The 17,604-nt window shown below is 39.3% G+C and overlaps 1 protein-coding gene across 1 annotated transcript in view; it reads left to right on the forward strand.

Annotated features, from left to right (window-relative positions):
• MBNL2 (muscleblind like splicing regulator 2) overlaps positions 1-17,604 on the forward strand; it is a 109,195-nt gene that overhangs the window by 67,194 nt on the left and 24,397 nt on the right. The window contains 3 exon segments of the mRNA XM_027741035.2: positions 7,360-7,524; positions 10,481-10,681; positions 11,805-12,068. Coding sequence (XP_027596836.1) covers positions 7,360-7,524; positions 10,481-10,681; positions 11,805-12,068 — 630 coding nt within the window.

Genomic DNA, 17,604 nt, shown 5'->3' on the forward strand with positions numbered 1-17,604 from the left:
AGAAATAATGTTTATTGCCCTATTATTCTCAAATTATTTTCAAGGCAGTAAACACAGAAATAAAATAAATTGATATTAGTTTAAACTGTTGTTTCTCTGAATTTTCTTTTCTTATTTGTTAGGATAATCTCAAGGATGTTCGTCAAACGACTTACAATTTCATAAATGTCTTTTTTTTTGGCATCTGCAATATCTGCTTGAGTTCTTTCTCTTCTGAGCAATTTAATATTGAGTACACGCCCCTTGATATTCCAAGGCAAATTATTAAACCATTCTCTATAGCTATGCTCAACATTTGTTTGAAAGAGCATCTTGAGAGACTCAGAGCTCTTTGTGCATTGCAAATGTGCTCTTCAGTAGAACATTTTGTCTTTTTCTATTTAAATAAATATCTTCTATTAAGTCTTTAGTGGTAAGACTCTTATATCATTTAGACATTCCATCTTTTTGTAAGGCTTCCATTTTTGTTCAATATTTTTCTATTTTTTTCTGTCAGTTACAGGCAGTTCTTGTTCTCTAACTTTATGAATAAAATGATTCATTTTTATTTTACCAGCTTTCAGTTTCTTGCAAAAAAAATTGAAGTCATTAAAAGAGTAGCTAATGGGTTTTCTTAGCTTATTGGAAACAGAATCAGACTGAAGTCACCTGAGAGTTTTTTGCCTTCTTTTTCATTTCTGCTTTAGAAAGTGAATTTGCCTTCTACTTTTCTTGAAACGGAAGTGTGTAGGTGCGTATAAATATGTATGCAAGCTCACTAACTTCAGTGGGTGGACTTGCAAGGTGGCCTTGGAAATACAGAACTAAATTCTCAGCAAAGTTTTTAAGTTGTTTTTGTTGGTGACTTTTGTTTGTGTCTTTTTCCAGGAAAACAGATCCAAGAGCTGAACTATTTCAAATGTAATATAAGAGATGCTTGTGTTTTTATGAAGTACATTTTTTCCTTCAGGTCTTTGTGTTTATAAGATGTATGGCAAATAGTGAAGTCTGAGGTATTCAAACTCTCCATCAAAAGCTCAATGTTTCTATTACTAGTACAGTTTGGTTCTTTTGAAATTATTTTTGCATTTCACAAATAGTTCAAACATGTCTCATTTTCAAGATAAGAGGTCTTACTCTGATCTATGTTTCTTTCTATAAAATTAGATACAATTCTGCTTAGTCTAGAGGAATTATGTTTTGATAAGCATGCCTATTTGCAAGTCAGCATACTCTAGATGTGGAATTATGCAAAATTTTAAAAAAATTTGAAAGTTTTTGTTATGCCTTAAGGAAGAAATAAAATGCTAAGTTACATTTTTTTAAATCTATGACTAGTCATTCTTAAGGTTTAACTAAATCCCCTAAGTCTTTGCACATATGCATAACTCTAGAAGCATGTGTAGTCCTACAGATTGTGTGAGATGGTGCATATTCACAGAAAGTACAGAGGGAATACTTTAATGTAGCTGTGATGTCTGGTTTTTTGCTTTCTGAGAGAAGTTAGGAAGCAGATTGACCTGCATAGGAAAATGGAATTCATGGATTGTGATGTTAGATGGAAAATACTTTTTAACTCAGTCCAAACTGAAGTCTTGGGGTTTTCCGTGAATGATGAAAGTGCTGCTAATGATTGAGCTCTCATGTACTAAAATATATAGGGTAATGAATACATGCATGTCCTGTAGAACAAGAGGAATCATCCCTCTCTGCATATGAATACACAGTCAGTGTTTTCCTTAGTGTTTTTTTTTTCCCTTTTTGGTATTTCTGCATTTGAAAAATAACTTTTGAACGGGATGTTTTGGGGTGGTAGAGTTGGTGTGGCTGTCAATGCACAGGAACAGAAGCTTAAGTATCTCAAAATACCTGCCGTCCCATTGACTGGGTCTGTTTTTAGCCTCAGGGAGTACAGGATTATTGGAATTGAGAAGTTCCTGATTTATGCAATGGTGAAATTGTTAAATAGATTGGGTGAGGCCACACACGTTGCCAACCAGCGTTTGCTGAGGGACTGCCAAAGGAGAAGAAACAGTTTTTGCTCGTCAGAAACTCTTCCAGAGAAGTATTTACAACTTAGGTACCTCCACAGCTGCTGACATTGCTGTCTCTGTGGCTATTCTTGCCATATGCCGCCACCACCCCGGACAGCAGCCTGTGCTAGCTCTTGCTCTGGCGAGGTTTGAACAGTATGTAATATGTTCAGGTATCTAATATCAACACCAAGCAGGTGATGTCTAGCTAAGCAGCATGCCCACAGTTGCAAGTTTATTAAAATGTGTTCTGATATCTTTACAGGCATGTGCAAGTTTGCTGATGCAGCATAATGCAGAAAATTGCAATATTTTTTTCCAGTAGGAGAGGTAGTTGTGGCATCAGGTGATTTTTACTTTTTAAAAATTTGTGTCTGTGTATGTGTGTGTCTTTTCTAATTCCAGCAAATGTTTGGATCTTAGAATGTCTAGCTGGAAACCAGAAAACCCTTTTTCCTTTGTATAACCGGTTACTCAGATGCCTTCTTAAACCATTCATGTCTTGGAAGTCATATACTTTCCTCCTCCCCCCCCCATTAGACTGCATATTTAATCCTGAGAGATCATACAATTTCATCTACATTTGTTAATTTTAGCTTGTTTTCTTAAGGAAACAGGTTTTGCATAATTGCACTATCTGTATTTTTGCCAGCATCATCCTCTCACCCTAATAACTTTTGAACATCCTAGCCAATTTCAAGCAAAGTTGCTAGAAGCAGACATCTCAAAGACATATCTTAAAGTTCTTACTGGTTATGCAAAAATCAGTGTCTGGGTACAAGAGAGAGATCCAAAGTACTACCCTATTAAGGAAAAGGCTGGAGTGGGCACTTAGCCACACCCAAGTGTGGTCTGCCAGCCACATTCACATCTTGGCTGGCTCTTCAGGACATGCAAGTCTCAAGCGAGTTATATTTATCGTATGAGTTGTTTCCTGGTCTATAGTTAGGAGGGGTGGGAGGGTGTTCTGGGGGAGAAGGAAGGATGGAGGTGGGGTACGGTAGGAAGCTGGGAGTTTTTGGAGAACAGAGGTGGGTAGAGGGAGCTGGAAGCACCCTGGGGAGCGAGGTTCAGAACAAGAGACAAACATCTGCAAGGCAGCAGGCCTTCCTGTTTCTGCTTCTCATCAGATAACCTGTCTTTTAAAGGTGATGGGATGTCCTGTGTCAGATGTTAGGTCGTGCTGTGAGGTAGGGGAGGCATGCTGTATTATTGCCTGCTCATAGCATCAATATATTGCCTGAAATCAGTACCTGAGTGAAATCGTTATGAATGCTTTAATTGATTCTTGGCTTAAAAAATAAAAGAAACATTGTTTTGCTTTTTTTTTTTTCTATGCAAACATTTTTATGAAAGATAAAGGTAATTTTGGTAAGTAAAAGCTAACTCATTATTAGGCATAAGGAATTCCAAGCCTGGATGAATTATTATTATTGTTGTTACTGTTAGAGCAATAGTAAAATACTGAAGAAAGCTGTGTATTTATAAAATATTCAAGACAGAGACATGGCTGTACAACTTGTAGACAGGAAATGGGTTCATAGTATGTTAATATGCAAAGTTATGGGGTGTTACTTCTGAACTTACCTCATTTTGCTTATCTTAAAATTCAAAGCACGTACCTAGCTTTTTAATATACTCTAGTCTGTGGGCTGTCTTGTGCGATTGATCTTAGACAAACTATCTATTGTTCTTAATAGAAAAACTTATTGATTTTAAAAAAAAAGTTAGTGGTGTGACATGGCTTGTGAAGGGATGTGTTTTTGAAATTAAGCCAGTCAGGTAGCAGCTCCCAAGACCATTGCCCTGGCAGAAGCAGAGCTTCTCCTTGCCGTGCCCGAGTAATGGGCACTGAAGCCCTTTGAGTCCCCAGATCCTTGATGCACCCTTTCCCTTTCCCACTGCTTCACTGGAATGAAGCCTGTGGCACAGCCCAACACGAGCCACAACATGTTTCCAGTCTGGATAATTAGCAGTAGAAAAGTAATTTTTTGCTAAAACTTTCCATTACCCAACTGAAATGTAGTGCTGTGCATTAGGCTAGCTGTAGAGGACAAAGGCAGAGAAATGAAAGATCAGAGTTAGGTTCCATCCTTCCAGGATGAGGGGAGTAACAGACTGCTCGGAATTTAATCTGATGTCTGTTCATTGTTACTATCCATTGCAGGTAAGGAGGCAGCTCCGTGTGAATTTTTCGCATGAACTCCCATGAGAAGTGCACAACCACTTATGATGTACTTGTTGATAACCTTCACTTCATGGATGACAGGAGTTTCTAGGGACCCAGTTTCAAACCAATCTGTCTGTGCCCTCAGTTTCAGGACTCTAACTTGTATCTGGGAGCAGGTGAAAAGTTGTAAGAAGCAATTATTTTTCCCTGCCACCTGCCCTGTCCTGCTGAGTTTGTGCCATCGTGCGCCAGAGGGACTCAATGTCTGCAGAGCAGCTCTTAAACTGCAGTAGTTTTAAGAGCTGGGATGAACCTCTCTCCAGAGGCTTGATACTGATGCAGCCTAAAGTTAAAGTACTCAGCTTTGTCTCTGTATCTGTGATCGTGTGGCCTGCTAGCATAGTAGTTTTTTGCAGTAATCCGAAGTGGACTCTTATTGATATTGACCCAACCAATGTGTTGAATATACCTATGTGTTGTGTACAGTTCTGCTGTTTGGTTGATATATGCTGACATGTCCATTGGACTTCATATTTGACTTTCTAATAAACAAAAAAAAATCAGGATCCCATTTGATTGAAATAATACTACAAGTTTGAATTTTTGTTTGTGCAGTGATTAGTAGTTGGGACATGAAGCATTTGGGAAAAAAGGAATGAAAACGCTTATAGGCGTTTTCCTGCTACCATTGTAGGTCCAAAAAGTAAAAGCTGATCTCAGAATTTATTTAATTTTGATAGTGAGGGCTGGATTAATCTCCTCACTATTTTCAGTGCTCATTCCACTGCAGTTTATTTTGGGTCATTTAATTTCAACAAGGCTTGATCTGTTTAGAGGGCTTTCTATAGCAGCATAGCAGGACCACACAGCTCTTTTATAGTACGTACGTTCATTGCTAACTGGGAGCTCAAAAAGCTAGTAAACGAGGCACAGACTTGAATAAGGTTAGAGAGGACACTACATTTTTGTATGGTTGGATTATTTAGAAAGTTTTCAGAAATAACCAATCTTTTGTGCACTGTGAGTTGCTTTGCAGATCTTGAAGTGGTGGTATACAGTAGTTATGTGCTTTCAGAGGTAAGACTGGAGGCACTCTTCAGGTTTGAGGTACTTCAGAAGCCACTGTGGTGGAGAATTGTTCTCAATCCTCATTTAAGGAGCATTTTAGTTTCGACAGGTAGATATTTCCATCAGGTACAGTAGTTTGATGTGATTTTGCTGTTTTAATTTTTAGATTTGCTGTATGAACCATTCATATACAAAATAGATTAAGGTAGAATAGATCTCAGTTAAAAATGTCTAAATCAGTTAGCTTCATCAGCCAACACAGAAGCATATGGTCACTGCCTGTGCTGAGCCTTCCCCAGTTTAACATTATGAAGGCAAAGGCCTTGTCCCTGCCAAATGAAAGAGCCAGCCTTCTTTTTTGTCCATCAAATCATGACTATTTCTCGTTCTGCTCATGCCAGCTGACAAAATAACATTCATTTTGTGGACTTCATTAAACCAGGTAGCATTAGGGATTTACTCAACAGAAGGAAAGGTGTGATGTCATGACAGTGGCTGCATCTATACTAGCAGGTTAAAACAGCACTGAGACCATTGTTCCTGAGCATTGAGACCATTGTTTTTTCTTAAATTTTTAGCTTTCTTGATGTTTTCTGGCCTCTGCTGTTTGGTATACTCCCAAGCAGTGGCCAGGGGCAGTTCAGGAAAGGGCTGTTCTCAATAGTTAAATAGCGTGGAAATAGCTGTTTGCATTCCTATTAGCCTCAATGCAGGAGAACCTTCCTGAACATGTTTAACTCATTCCTGTACAGCTAGTTCTTACATCCTTAAAGCAGATTAGAGGCAGAATCAGCAGTGTTTTGGTGTCTAAGTAAAAAGTGTGACACTGTTGTTTGGGGACATTCAAAGCCTACTGAAAGGTCTGTAGCTGTATGTGTGTGGGCATGCATACACAGAGCCAGTGTATGTCTGTACTGTGTGATGTTCTTGTATAGGGATCTTGATGCTTTTTTGGCTATAGGAAGATATTCCTGCTTTGCTATGGATAGTAAAGCCCTAATACCAATGAATCGAAAGTCTAAAAAGCATTTCTTAAAAACATCTCAATTTGGAAACTTACCTTATACAAGTTGAGCGTATCAAATGCATTTTGACTAACGCTCTAGGTCCTCTGGTTACAGCTCTTAAAATTCTGTGATTGTTTGTGAGCCTTGTCATCAAGGAGCTTCTGATCTCAGCAGGTCCTGCCCTGCAGCTGCAAAACCTCCTGATGCACCCTGCAATTTACTTTTCTGAGGGAAAATGTATCAGTGCGTCTTATGCCACTCTACCTGCATTTGTGGTCAAGCATACACAGCTTGTAGAGCTGTCCATCTCCTCCAACACAAGGCACCTCAGAGATGACAGCCCACCTATATTTTTGTTGTCTCTTATTACCTCATTACTGTCTAAAAATTCCTGCTTTCATGTTGATTGGGAGCTTTCCTTTTGCTGTGTACCTTCAGATTTAGCTCCATGCACTGCTTCTAAATTTAGTCTGTAAAAGTACCAGCTTTACCTCTTTTATACTTGAATGGAAATAGTTCAAACTTGTGCTGATGTAATAAAAACAGGAGGCTAGAAGGCAGTGAACTGGAATAAGGGTGAACATATGAGAGAAGACAAGCAGAGTGGCCACTTTAGATCCTTACTGCCATGAACACACAATTATTTTTAATATGATGTACTTAAAAGCTGCATTACTCTAAAAGAAGGTTTCAATTTGTTATTCATAATGTAATGTAATTTATAAAAAAAACTTTTATGTTACAATAACACCAGATACTCTAACAAAGATGCTATGAAAGGCAGTTCAGGTAGTCTGGATAATTCTCAGAGCATTAATTGTATGGCAGTGATCTGTGCTTAACAATGAAAATGCTGATTCAAAGCCTTTCTGTTTTGTTTGGGTTTTTTTTCCTGTGGCTAATAGCCTAAATGATCAATCAGAGGTGGTGGGCTGAGGCAGAGCTCAAGGCCATCGGCTCCTCCCAGTCTGCTACAGGACAGTTCACGGGACACACCCTGCGTTTCATTAGTTCTTGCTTAGTTTATAGTATCATATTTTGCTCGCAGGCATTAAACTATCATCAAAAGCAGCAGGCCGATTAATGTGACTTCTTTTTCCAGGGTCGTTGTACAAGGGAGAACTGCAAGTACCTTCATCCACCAACACATTTAAAAACTCAACTGGAAATCAATGGCAGGAACAACTTAATCCAGCAAAAAACTGCAGCAGCAATGCTTGCCCAGCAAATGCAGTTCATGTTTCCAGGGACACCACTACAGCCAGTGGTAAGTGTATTTCTCTGATGGTGTTAATGGTAAGTAAAGTTGAAGACTATATTGAGCTGCAAAAGTTCTCTAAACTAGTAGCAATAAAAATAGTCCCTGTCTGTTGATTTAAGGAATTGCCGAGATGCTAGAGATATGTGCATTTATATTTGCATTTGAAGATAAAATGGAGTGTTGCTGTAGATTTGATTTATATTTCTTTTATCCCAAAACAATTTGCAATTTTTTCCTCTTTTCCGCCTTCATTCAGTTCGTGACAGGTTTGCAAGGCTTTTCTCTATAATCTTTCTGGAGGTGAAAATTTGAATAACAACAATAATTTGCTAGTAAGTCATTTGAGTAGAAATGCCAGGTTTCTCAGGAGTCTATGGGTTTGAATGGCTTCAAATATTATTTAGTGCCAATACCAGGAACCAAGGTTAATGTCATTCTGGATAGCATTTTCTTACTCTGTTGGAGTCTGAAGTGTCCCAGGATAAACAGAGAACTGGTGGTGTGTGCACATCACAAACTCAGTGATTTTGTCTCAAGATGATGCTCATGGTGCCTGGGACACTTCTAATCCAGAAGGTGGCATGAAACTAGAGTCTTGCATACATGAGCAGCATCAGTTGCTCTGGGCTGCCCTTGCAGTTGGGCTTCTCACTGTAGCAGACTTCCAAAGCATGGTTTGGCACGTAATCTGAATTAAACTTTGCACACATGGCTGCTGATGATGTTTTTTTAATCTAAATGCCTAGGGTAAGGCATCCCACTGGAGTGGGATTTCTTTTCCAATTTGAGGCATCTGGAGTGTTGGCATCAACTTCTGTGTTGGACTTGCAAGGTCCATTTATAGTTTATCAAAAGACATAGGCACTCCTAATTACCATTTGCTTGGCTTTTTTCAAACATCTGCATTTGGTTTTCTAAGTGCCTTTGTCTTTCCATGGGCTACTGCAGAAGTCAAGTGTAAGCATTTCAGAAACAGATGTCTGTATTTGGTCACAGGAAGCTCACCCCAGATGCCTTTTTCAAATGTGTTTTTGTACTTAAAACATCTGCTGTCAGGTGTGATTGGGAATTGGGTGTCAGAACTCCTTGAATTTCACATGTTCATCAAATTGTATCTTGGTTATGTTTGCCTAATGTGTTTTGATATTTTGTGGGTTTTTTACTGCTTGAGTTTTCATCTGAAAAAGTTTGGATGAAGCAATAGATTCCACTGCTTAGTATTATGAGAAAAATTCAAGTGGAAAATTATACTTTTTTCTTCTTGCCCATTTCGTCATTTGAACTTTACAATTTCATTGACGTAATGTCTTCTGTACTGATTGCTGTGATAAAAATGCCAGGTTTTATTTCTCTGTCTTGCATAAATTGCCAGATTAAGATGACTCAGCCTTGACCAAATGGATAAAAAGTGAAAGAAAATTCTATAGAAGTTATTTGACATGTGGATTTATTCATAAAATTATATCTGATACAAAGCTGTTATTTGTATTTCACATAACACATATTGTCCTCAACATAGTCGAGCCATTGTTTCATATAAATGTTCATTATTACGCTCTTAAGAATTTAGCTCACATTTGACATATAAACTGGGTTGCTTGATATCAAGCAGTTTTGATCACTGATAAAACCAGAGCGTCATACATTTTTAACTCTCTAGGGCTGGTAGATGCCATTTCCATACAGTTGTTTATCCTGGCTAATCTGCATGCTCAAAACATCTTTGTACTAAGTTACCTTCACTTACAATTTAGTAATTGGTTCCAAAGGAAAAAAGAAACCCCAAACAAACTGAAACCCAAAACAAAACAGAAAAAAACCCCACCCTTCTAGCTCCTTTGCTGTCTCTTGCATATTTTTACATATTGTATGTCGTGCAGACCACCTAAATGAGAAGGCACTCCTCCCTTGTTAAAAACTGGTTTGAAGTCTTAGTATTTTGCTGTTATGTTTCTAGCTGCTGGCTTATTTGGAAACTTAATTTCTGACAAAGCTAATCTGAGATGTGTCCTGTTCTTCTGCATGGTTTTTTCTCATTTATAATTATAGCTTCATTCTCTGGGGTAAACATCAGCTCTGCAGAACTAAAGCACTTTCCAGGTCTGAGTGTGATCTGACCATGGTGTTGTTCTGCCTCCACCCCCTGTGGAGCTGGTGGTAACAAACCCACTATTCTGCCTCATCAGGGCTGCGTTTTAGCATCACACAAGTGTTCTTTCTTCTGGTCGTGACTTCACTTACTCACTGTAGGAAGGCATGAAACAAGATTTTTAGACCCATATCATTTCCTCCAATCAAAGTTTTTCATATGATGAACTCTAGCAAAGCCTGAATAATCCCTTTCTAAATATTGTGTCCAGCTGAGATTATAGTATTTATTCTGCCTGCCACTGGTGACAGCTGAGCACACAAACATTTGCAAAGGTGAGTTTTTTAAATGTATGAGCCACAGTAACATATTACAGGAGGTGGCAAAATACAGTATGCAAACAGATGGAAGTTACATGCCAAAGACCTCATTGTGTAAACTCTTATTAGAAATATGACTTTAATATAGTTAATAATGCTTCACCTATGAAATCTGGTACTTTGAAAAATAGCCTGTTTTCCCAAGGAAAACAGGTACTGAGAAAAAGCAATAAAGTCTATGTTATTTCTACATTTAGATGTGTAAATAAACCTGCAATGTAAGCTGGACCTCCATGGAGATTCAGGTTAAAAGTATGGCTTCCTTTGCATCAGGAGACTCTTTTCCAATAATAGTGTTAAAAAGGCAGTTCTCCGTGTGCTGCTCCAGTGTGTTACATGATTAAAAGAAGAGTATGCTGTGTGTTTTGCCAGCTGTTTGAAATTTTTTCATTAAGAAAATGAATCAGTGCCAGAAAGAACAAGCAAAAGACAACTAGTAAGCTATTGATTAAGGGCCTTTTTTTTCATCTCGGTCTGTGTTTTCCTTTTGCAGCCCACATTTCCAGTGGGTCCCACAATAGGAACGAACACGGCTATTAGCTTTGCTCCTTACCTAACGCCAGTAACACCGGGAGTTGGCTTAGTCCCGACTGAGATCCTACCCACACCGCCTGTCATTGTTCCTGGAAGTCCACCGGTTTCAGTCCCCAGTTCAACTGCTACCCAGAAGCTCCTCAGGACTGATAAACTGGAGGTACTGTAGACACCACTGTGACTAGAAATACATCCTCTGTTAGGCTGTGTGAAAGATCCTGGAGGGAAAAGCTGTTGGTTTAAATCTAGGCTTAAATTTAGTTGCTACAGGTAAAAAAATTTGTAACCAGGCAGGATTTCTGCGCTTGCAGCCAGTGGTAATTAAACACTGTTATTTTTAAGGTAGTACATTTGCTTAAATTTAATAGACATCAACATGAATTTTCATCTTTTTTAAAGTTCATTACCTCCAAAATACCTCAAGTATACATGCCTTGATGAAATATCTAACAAGCATATTTTTTATTTCAGTATTAATTCTGTCTTGATTTTTCTGCACTGATAGTAAGGGAATTTTGTAGCCTTATGGATCAATATTAGGGGAGTGGTGTAGCCCTTCATGCTTCAGCTGCAAATAGACATGTTGAATGTTACCAACGTTGCAGCAGGTGGAAGGGACAAACCCCCAGTTAGGTGCAGAGCATCCCAGGTGTTGATGGATCTCTGCATGGCTGGACTCAGTGGAATCTGTGAGATCCAAGGACATAAGAAGGCCAAATGACTTGCAGAAATGAATGCCCTTTCCCAACAGCCTAAGCACTAGTCTCTACAGCACATTTCTTCCTAGGAAAAGAAGTTCATTCTCCTCATATTTGAAAATTATTTTTAAGAAGGCTCTCAATTCTGTTTGCAGACTCCATAAAAAATACAGTGCATCTGACATGTATCTTCCCTGAGTTTCAGCAAGAGGAACTCCTTCCCTACCAGTCAGCCTGCAAGAATATAAAGTGTAGTTAGAAAGGGAGGAAATATTTTGTCATTCCCAGCTAGTTTTGCAGGGGTAGTTACTTCAAAGGAAAGGCACTTGTGAATTCTTCTGTTGCATGTCAAGTTCATTTAGCCACTGTACTGCAGAGCTACCCGAGGAGCCAAGAACGTAAGGGTAAAATAGATGCATTTCCCTCTCCCACCAGAAGATGAAGGGTTTAATAAATTGAATTTTCTGTAAAACTTGAACTAACTGGGGAAAGCGGCAGATCTGTCTTTTGGGGGCACGGGGCTCTCCTTGCCCTTTCATCTTGCACGGAGCTCTACCCCTGCAACATGTGTTGTTTTGCACGTAGGTGTGCAGGGAGTTCCAGCGGGGAAACTGTGCACGTGGAGAGACTGATTGCCGCTTTGCGCATCCAGCAGACAGCACAATGATTGACACGAACGACAACACCGTAACCGTGTGTATGGATTACATAAAAGGTCGTTGCATGAGGGAGAAATGCAAGTATTTTCACCCTCCTGCACATTTGCAGGCCAAAATCAAAGCGGCGCAACACCAAGCCAACCAGGCTGCAGTGGCAGCCCAGGCAGCTGCGGCAGCTGCGACTGTGATGGTAAGTGCTGGCATATATGGCTGCCTTTTTTTGATGCCTATTTTGCTTGAATTTGATGCTATTTGCTTATACTTTCTTTTCTCTTTTGCCTCTTTCGGTAAAATTTTTCTTTTTTTTTTTTATTTTGGTAAAAGATACGAATTTTTAAAACTATTATTATTGCTTGATGGGAGGAAGCACTTTTTTTTCTTTATACCCTTAATTTAATGCTGTATTTCTATTCAAGACAGTGAAGCAAATGACACTCTATACCACTTCTGTTCTCTGCCTTGATTATATGTAAAATTTGCCCCTAGTATCTCCAAACAGAAACAAAACTGATAAGGTTCAGTGTTCCCAGGAGAACAGGGACACATATGCTGTTTTAGCTCTTTGATGACAGATATACATGTGGAAATTTGGAAGAAAAGGAAAGAGAGAGCATTTGCCTTGGAGATCAGTAGTAGAACAGAAAGCTCCACTGAGATTCAACACACTCCACCTTAGCAGTCAGACAGTTAAATAGCTGGCCACCGTGGTCTCACTGTTTGGGAGTGGAGAAAAACCAGCACTCTGCTCTATTCTACCATTAGTGCCTGTCTGAGGATGAGAAAGAACTGCCCTCTGTAGATACAAAACTATCCCAAAAGACGAAAAAGTGTTGCCTGTATCTTTTTGAACTTTGGTGAGATGAATCTCATGGCTAGAGACTTCTTGCCTCTCCCACTGTCATGGGCCAGTTACTTGAATCATGGGGTTTAAAAGTAGTAAAGTAAAAGGGAAATCATTAAGAAAAAACATTGTAGCTACACTCAGAAGAAAACAGATTGAGGGCTTTTATTTTCCAATATTTTAACCTCTTACTTAAAACTGTTCAGACAAGTCAACCCATCCATTTACCAGTATTGGATCCCTCTTATAGTTGCTACCAGGAAAGTTGATAAATTTAGAATGGTATTGATAAAGTTAAATAAATCAAACATGCAAGATCTGAATTGGGAGACAAAACTGCTGGCAGCAAATCGAAGAATCATTGTCCTCGTTGCTGGCAGTGGACGAATAATTAAGCAGATGTGGTTTGTGGACTTGTGGGCAGTGCATACAATAGTTATAGACAATACAGTTATTCTCTGGGTAAAAAGCTTACCAGAAACACAATGCAGTACAGTATATAACTACCCAAAGCTATTGTATTTAGCCAATAGCAAAGACCAGACTTTTTTGAGGGACAAAGGGTAAGTTATGCAAGAACATAAGCCACCAAACAGAATAATATTTCTTAAGTTTTAATATTTTTTCTCTGATACTCTAACAGTCTGTGTTTCAAATTGGATGATTTTTAGTTAAAGTTTCCTGTGCTTGCAGAAATTGAATACCATCTGGAAATTAAAGCAAAGAAGGTTGGGTTTGTATTCTGATTAGCTTCTGTTGTGCAATATTTATTGTTCATTTAGAGAGTGTGGTATTTCTAGGCACTATACTAAAGAAGAAAGGAGAGAGATGAGTGGATTATGGGGTTTTTTTGCACTTCAGTAATGGTTGTATATATATTCTGTGATTTTAAATAAGCCTTAACTGGAGTTGCATTAGCCTCAAAGCAAGATGAAGCATCATTGGAAACACAGAATTGAAATATTAGCAGTCTAATGTCACTGGAGAAGGCAGCAGAACAGAGTAACTTTTTGCAGAAAAATTTGTACAAAATATTCTAATGGCACATTTAGGCTAGCAGACAAGATTCTTTGCAATTCAACTATTTTTTGCTTAATATAGACTTGAAATAATCAGATAGAGTGAATGAAAAATCACCAGAATGCCAATAACAACAAAAAAGTGGTAGAAATGGCCTTACATGACTGCAAGGCCACCCAAGAATGACTAAGAATACTCAGTTGGATCTAGAGAGCAAAAGGGAAAAATACATATGCTTGCCTATAGGGTTCACTTGCAGGTTGCTCACAGGTTGAAATTGTGTCCAAGAGGTTTTCCTTCCCAGGGGAGCCCAAGGTACTTATATAGATGAGAGTTGTGCATAGATAGGCCTGGAGCACTGTAGGCAAAGCTGGTAAGACTGTTGGAGGTCAATGAGTTCTGCATTCTGCCGCTTTTCAGAACGTGCACTATCTGTGTTTCTGTACGCTAAGGGTTAGAAATTTGTACTCAGATATACTAGGTCACCTAATCATGTAAAAAGAAAGGGGGAAGCCACCGTAAAAGAGGTACACATATAGGTTAAATGTGAAAATGCATTAGAAGAGAGTGTTACCTGTCATTGTGCTTGTGGAACTCCAAATATTCATATGGTGCTTCAGAGAGCATAAAACATCACTGAAGACTGTACAGCCTAAATGAAAATGTGAATTCATAGTTGGTATTGGAAGGGACCTCTGGAGATCACCTAGCTCATTTCCCCTGCTCAGGCAGGGTGAGCTAGAGTAGATTGCCCAGTACATGTCTGTTTGGCTTAATAACGCCTCCAAGGATGGAGACTCCACAACTTCTCCTGACAACCTGCTCCATACTACCAGTAAAAAGAAATACTTCCTTTATATAAAATCTTACATTTAAATGGAATTTCTTGTATCGACATTTGTTCCCTGCCCCATCTTTACCCTGCTGTTAGGTATTTGTATACATTGATGAGATTTCCCCCTGTATCTTCTCTTCTCCAGGCTAAAAAGTCTCTATTCTGTCAGCCTTTCCCCAGGTAAGAGGTGCTTCAGGTCCCTTCATCATTTTTTGGGCTCTTTGTGGGACTGTTTTCTAGTGTGTCCATACCTTTCTTGTACTGGGGTGCCCAGACTTGGACATAGCATTCCATATGTGGCCTCACTAGTGCTGAGTAGAGGGGAAGGATCACCTCTCTGCACCTGTTGGTGATGCTCTTCCTAATGCAGCCCAGCATGCTGTCAGCTGCCTTTGCTGTGAGGGCACATTACTGTCTTGGTGTCCGCCAAGGTCTTGAGGGTCTTTTCTACCAAACCTTGGTGGCCGACAGTGTGTATTGGTGCTTGGGGCTGTTCCTCCCCAGGTATGAGACTTGGTATTTCTCTTTCTTGAACTTAGTGAAGTTCCTCTGTGCCGTTTCTCCAGACTTTCTAGGTCCCTCTATGTGGCAGCACATCTATCTTCTGTATCAACCACTCCTCCGAGTTTTAGAGCACTGGAAGTCCACCTGTTTCCCATTTAGCCCATACTAAATATGGCTGTCTATGAGGATGAAGTGGTGTTGAAAACCTTTTCGAAGTCAAGAGAAAGAACATCCATTGATCTCACTTCACCCACCAAGCCAGTCTCATCATAGAAGGCTTTTAAGCACAATTTCCCTTTCACAAATATATGCTGACTACTTCCCATCACCATCTTGGCTTTCATATGTTTGCAGATGGTTTTCAAGAGGATTTGCTCGATTGCTTTCCCAGAGACTGAGGTGAGGTTGACCAACCTGTGAGTCCTCAGACCTTCCTTCCTGCTCTTTTTGAAGATAGGAGTACCATTTACCTTCTTGCAATCTTCGGGAACTTCCCCCAGTCGGTGGGATCTTTCAAAGATAATTAAGAGTAACTTTGCAATGACATTGGCCAACTCCCTCAGCACCCATCTGTTAGTGCATGCTGTTAGTTCCTATGGATTTGTGTACATCCGGCTTGTTTATATGTGCTCTAGCCTGATCATCCTCCTCCAAGGATAAATCTTCACTTCAGACTTTCCTACTGGTCTCCCACTGTCCTGAAGACAAGTCTTGCCAGTAAAGATGGAGATGGAAAGGATTGTCAGAACCTCAGCCTTCTCAGTGTCCTGTATCACCAGGTTGCCTGCCCCATTCAGCAGTGGAAACGCATTTTCTCTAGTCTTCCTTTTGTTGCTGATGCACTTGGAGAAGCCCTTCTTGTTGGCTTTCACATCTCTTGCCAGATTCAACTCCAGGTGATCTTTGACTCTCCTGACATATCCCTGCATGTTCAGGCTGTGTCCCAGTTCCTCCTGAGCCATCTGTCCCTGCTCCTACCTCTTGTGTGCTTTCTTTCTTGTGTTTGAATTTAGTCAGGAGCTCCTTGCATATCCGTGGAGGCCACTGCTGTGTAGATCTTACTTGTATTCCAGGAGACATTATAATTTGCCAACATGACATATGGCAGACAAATACTATGCCTTGGATCTTTGATAATTTTTATTATTATCTTTATTTCCTTTCCATAGCCTTTTTCTCTCCAGCCTGTAGCTATTGATTTTTTTGGTTGTTAGTTATGTAGGAGATCAAATGTTAAGGAGATAACCTGACGGAACAGAAAGAGGCAAAGGAAATTTTACTATCAGGATGAAATAAAAGAAAATATGACTGTAGGGGAGAAAAATGAGCAGTTTGAAAGCCTGAAAAGAGTGGGAGACTATGTGGAAACGAGGTTGATGAGTAGGCTTAGAAACAGATCAAATTAAAGCCTTTGGGTTGAGAAAACTGTGAGACTGAACTTGCTGTGAAAGTTGAGGGGAGAGCCAGCAAAAAACTTCAAAGTAGGGAGATGAGGTTAAGAAGAGCATGGAGAAGAATTGGAGAAAGGTGATAATAAACAGATAATAAGTTCACAAGTGAGATTAGATAAGATCTGCATTTGGATAATAAATGTAATTAACTGAAATGCTTTACTCTTAGTGATGTTGATTTGAATTTGTGGACTTCATCATTGCATAATGCTGAATTCAGTTGTACTGCTTCACCTCTGTGTAGACTTGGGTCTGTGCTGAAGGCAGAGTGGATCTGAGGCTGTGCCCCATACAGGCAGAGTGATGCCCTCTCAGTGGTACCTGTGGCAGGTATCACACCTTGGCTGCACAGTGCCCTGCTTAGACAGAAGTCTGTCCAGATCCTAATTTTGTACCAGGTGTTTCTTGTTATGTCTGGGTCTTGGACACAGACAGATGAGCAGATCCTACAGATCAGGATATGTAATGCAGAAAAGTGCCAAAGGAGAGATGTGGTTGGTGTGGAGAAGACTCATGCAACAGAGACAGGAACAAGGAATAAGCAAAATGAGGACTATTCTGCAAAATACCCTGTTGACACTAGCTAACCTTGTGACCACAAGCTCTATGCAGGCATTTTATGCCTTGTCCTTTTTTTTTTCCCCCACTTTTGTTCCCTATTTCCACATACTGATTTCAAGGTCGACATAGTCCGTATATTCTAAAAAGAGCTAAATACCAGCCTGTGTTTAAAAAACAAAAGCAAAAATTTTGATTTCTAAATAAATTTTTCTTTCCTTTCTAAATGTTTTTAAGAATTGTTTAAGTTATAAAACTTGAAAGTAATATTTTATATGAGAAAGATTTTTACAGAATGCCATCATATCAGCCATAAGTTTGATCTTGTTATGAAAATATACATAAATGTATATACCTATGTACTATGCCTAGATACTTTCTTTTAAAAAATTAATAATGCTGGACTAATATCGTAACTCTTAGGTTAATGTTCACTTATGAACTGGGAGCATTATTTTTACTCCCTGCTCCTGACCTGAAGCTAGTACTGAAGATTGTAGCAAAACTTAGAAAGTGT

This window comes from Pipra filicauda, unplaced genomic scaffold, assembly GCF_003945595.2.
Source record: "Pipra filicauda isolate LSUMZ 115617 unplaced genomic scaffold, ASM394559v2 scaffold24_size8852520_pilon, whole genome shotgun sequence".
NCBI classification, from domain to species: domain Eukaryota; kingdom Metazoa; phylum Chordata; class Aves; order Passeriformes; family Pipridae; genus Pipra; species Pipra filicauda.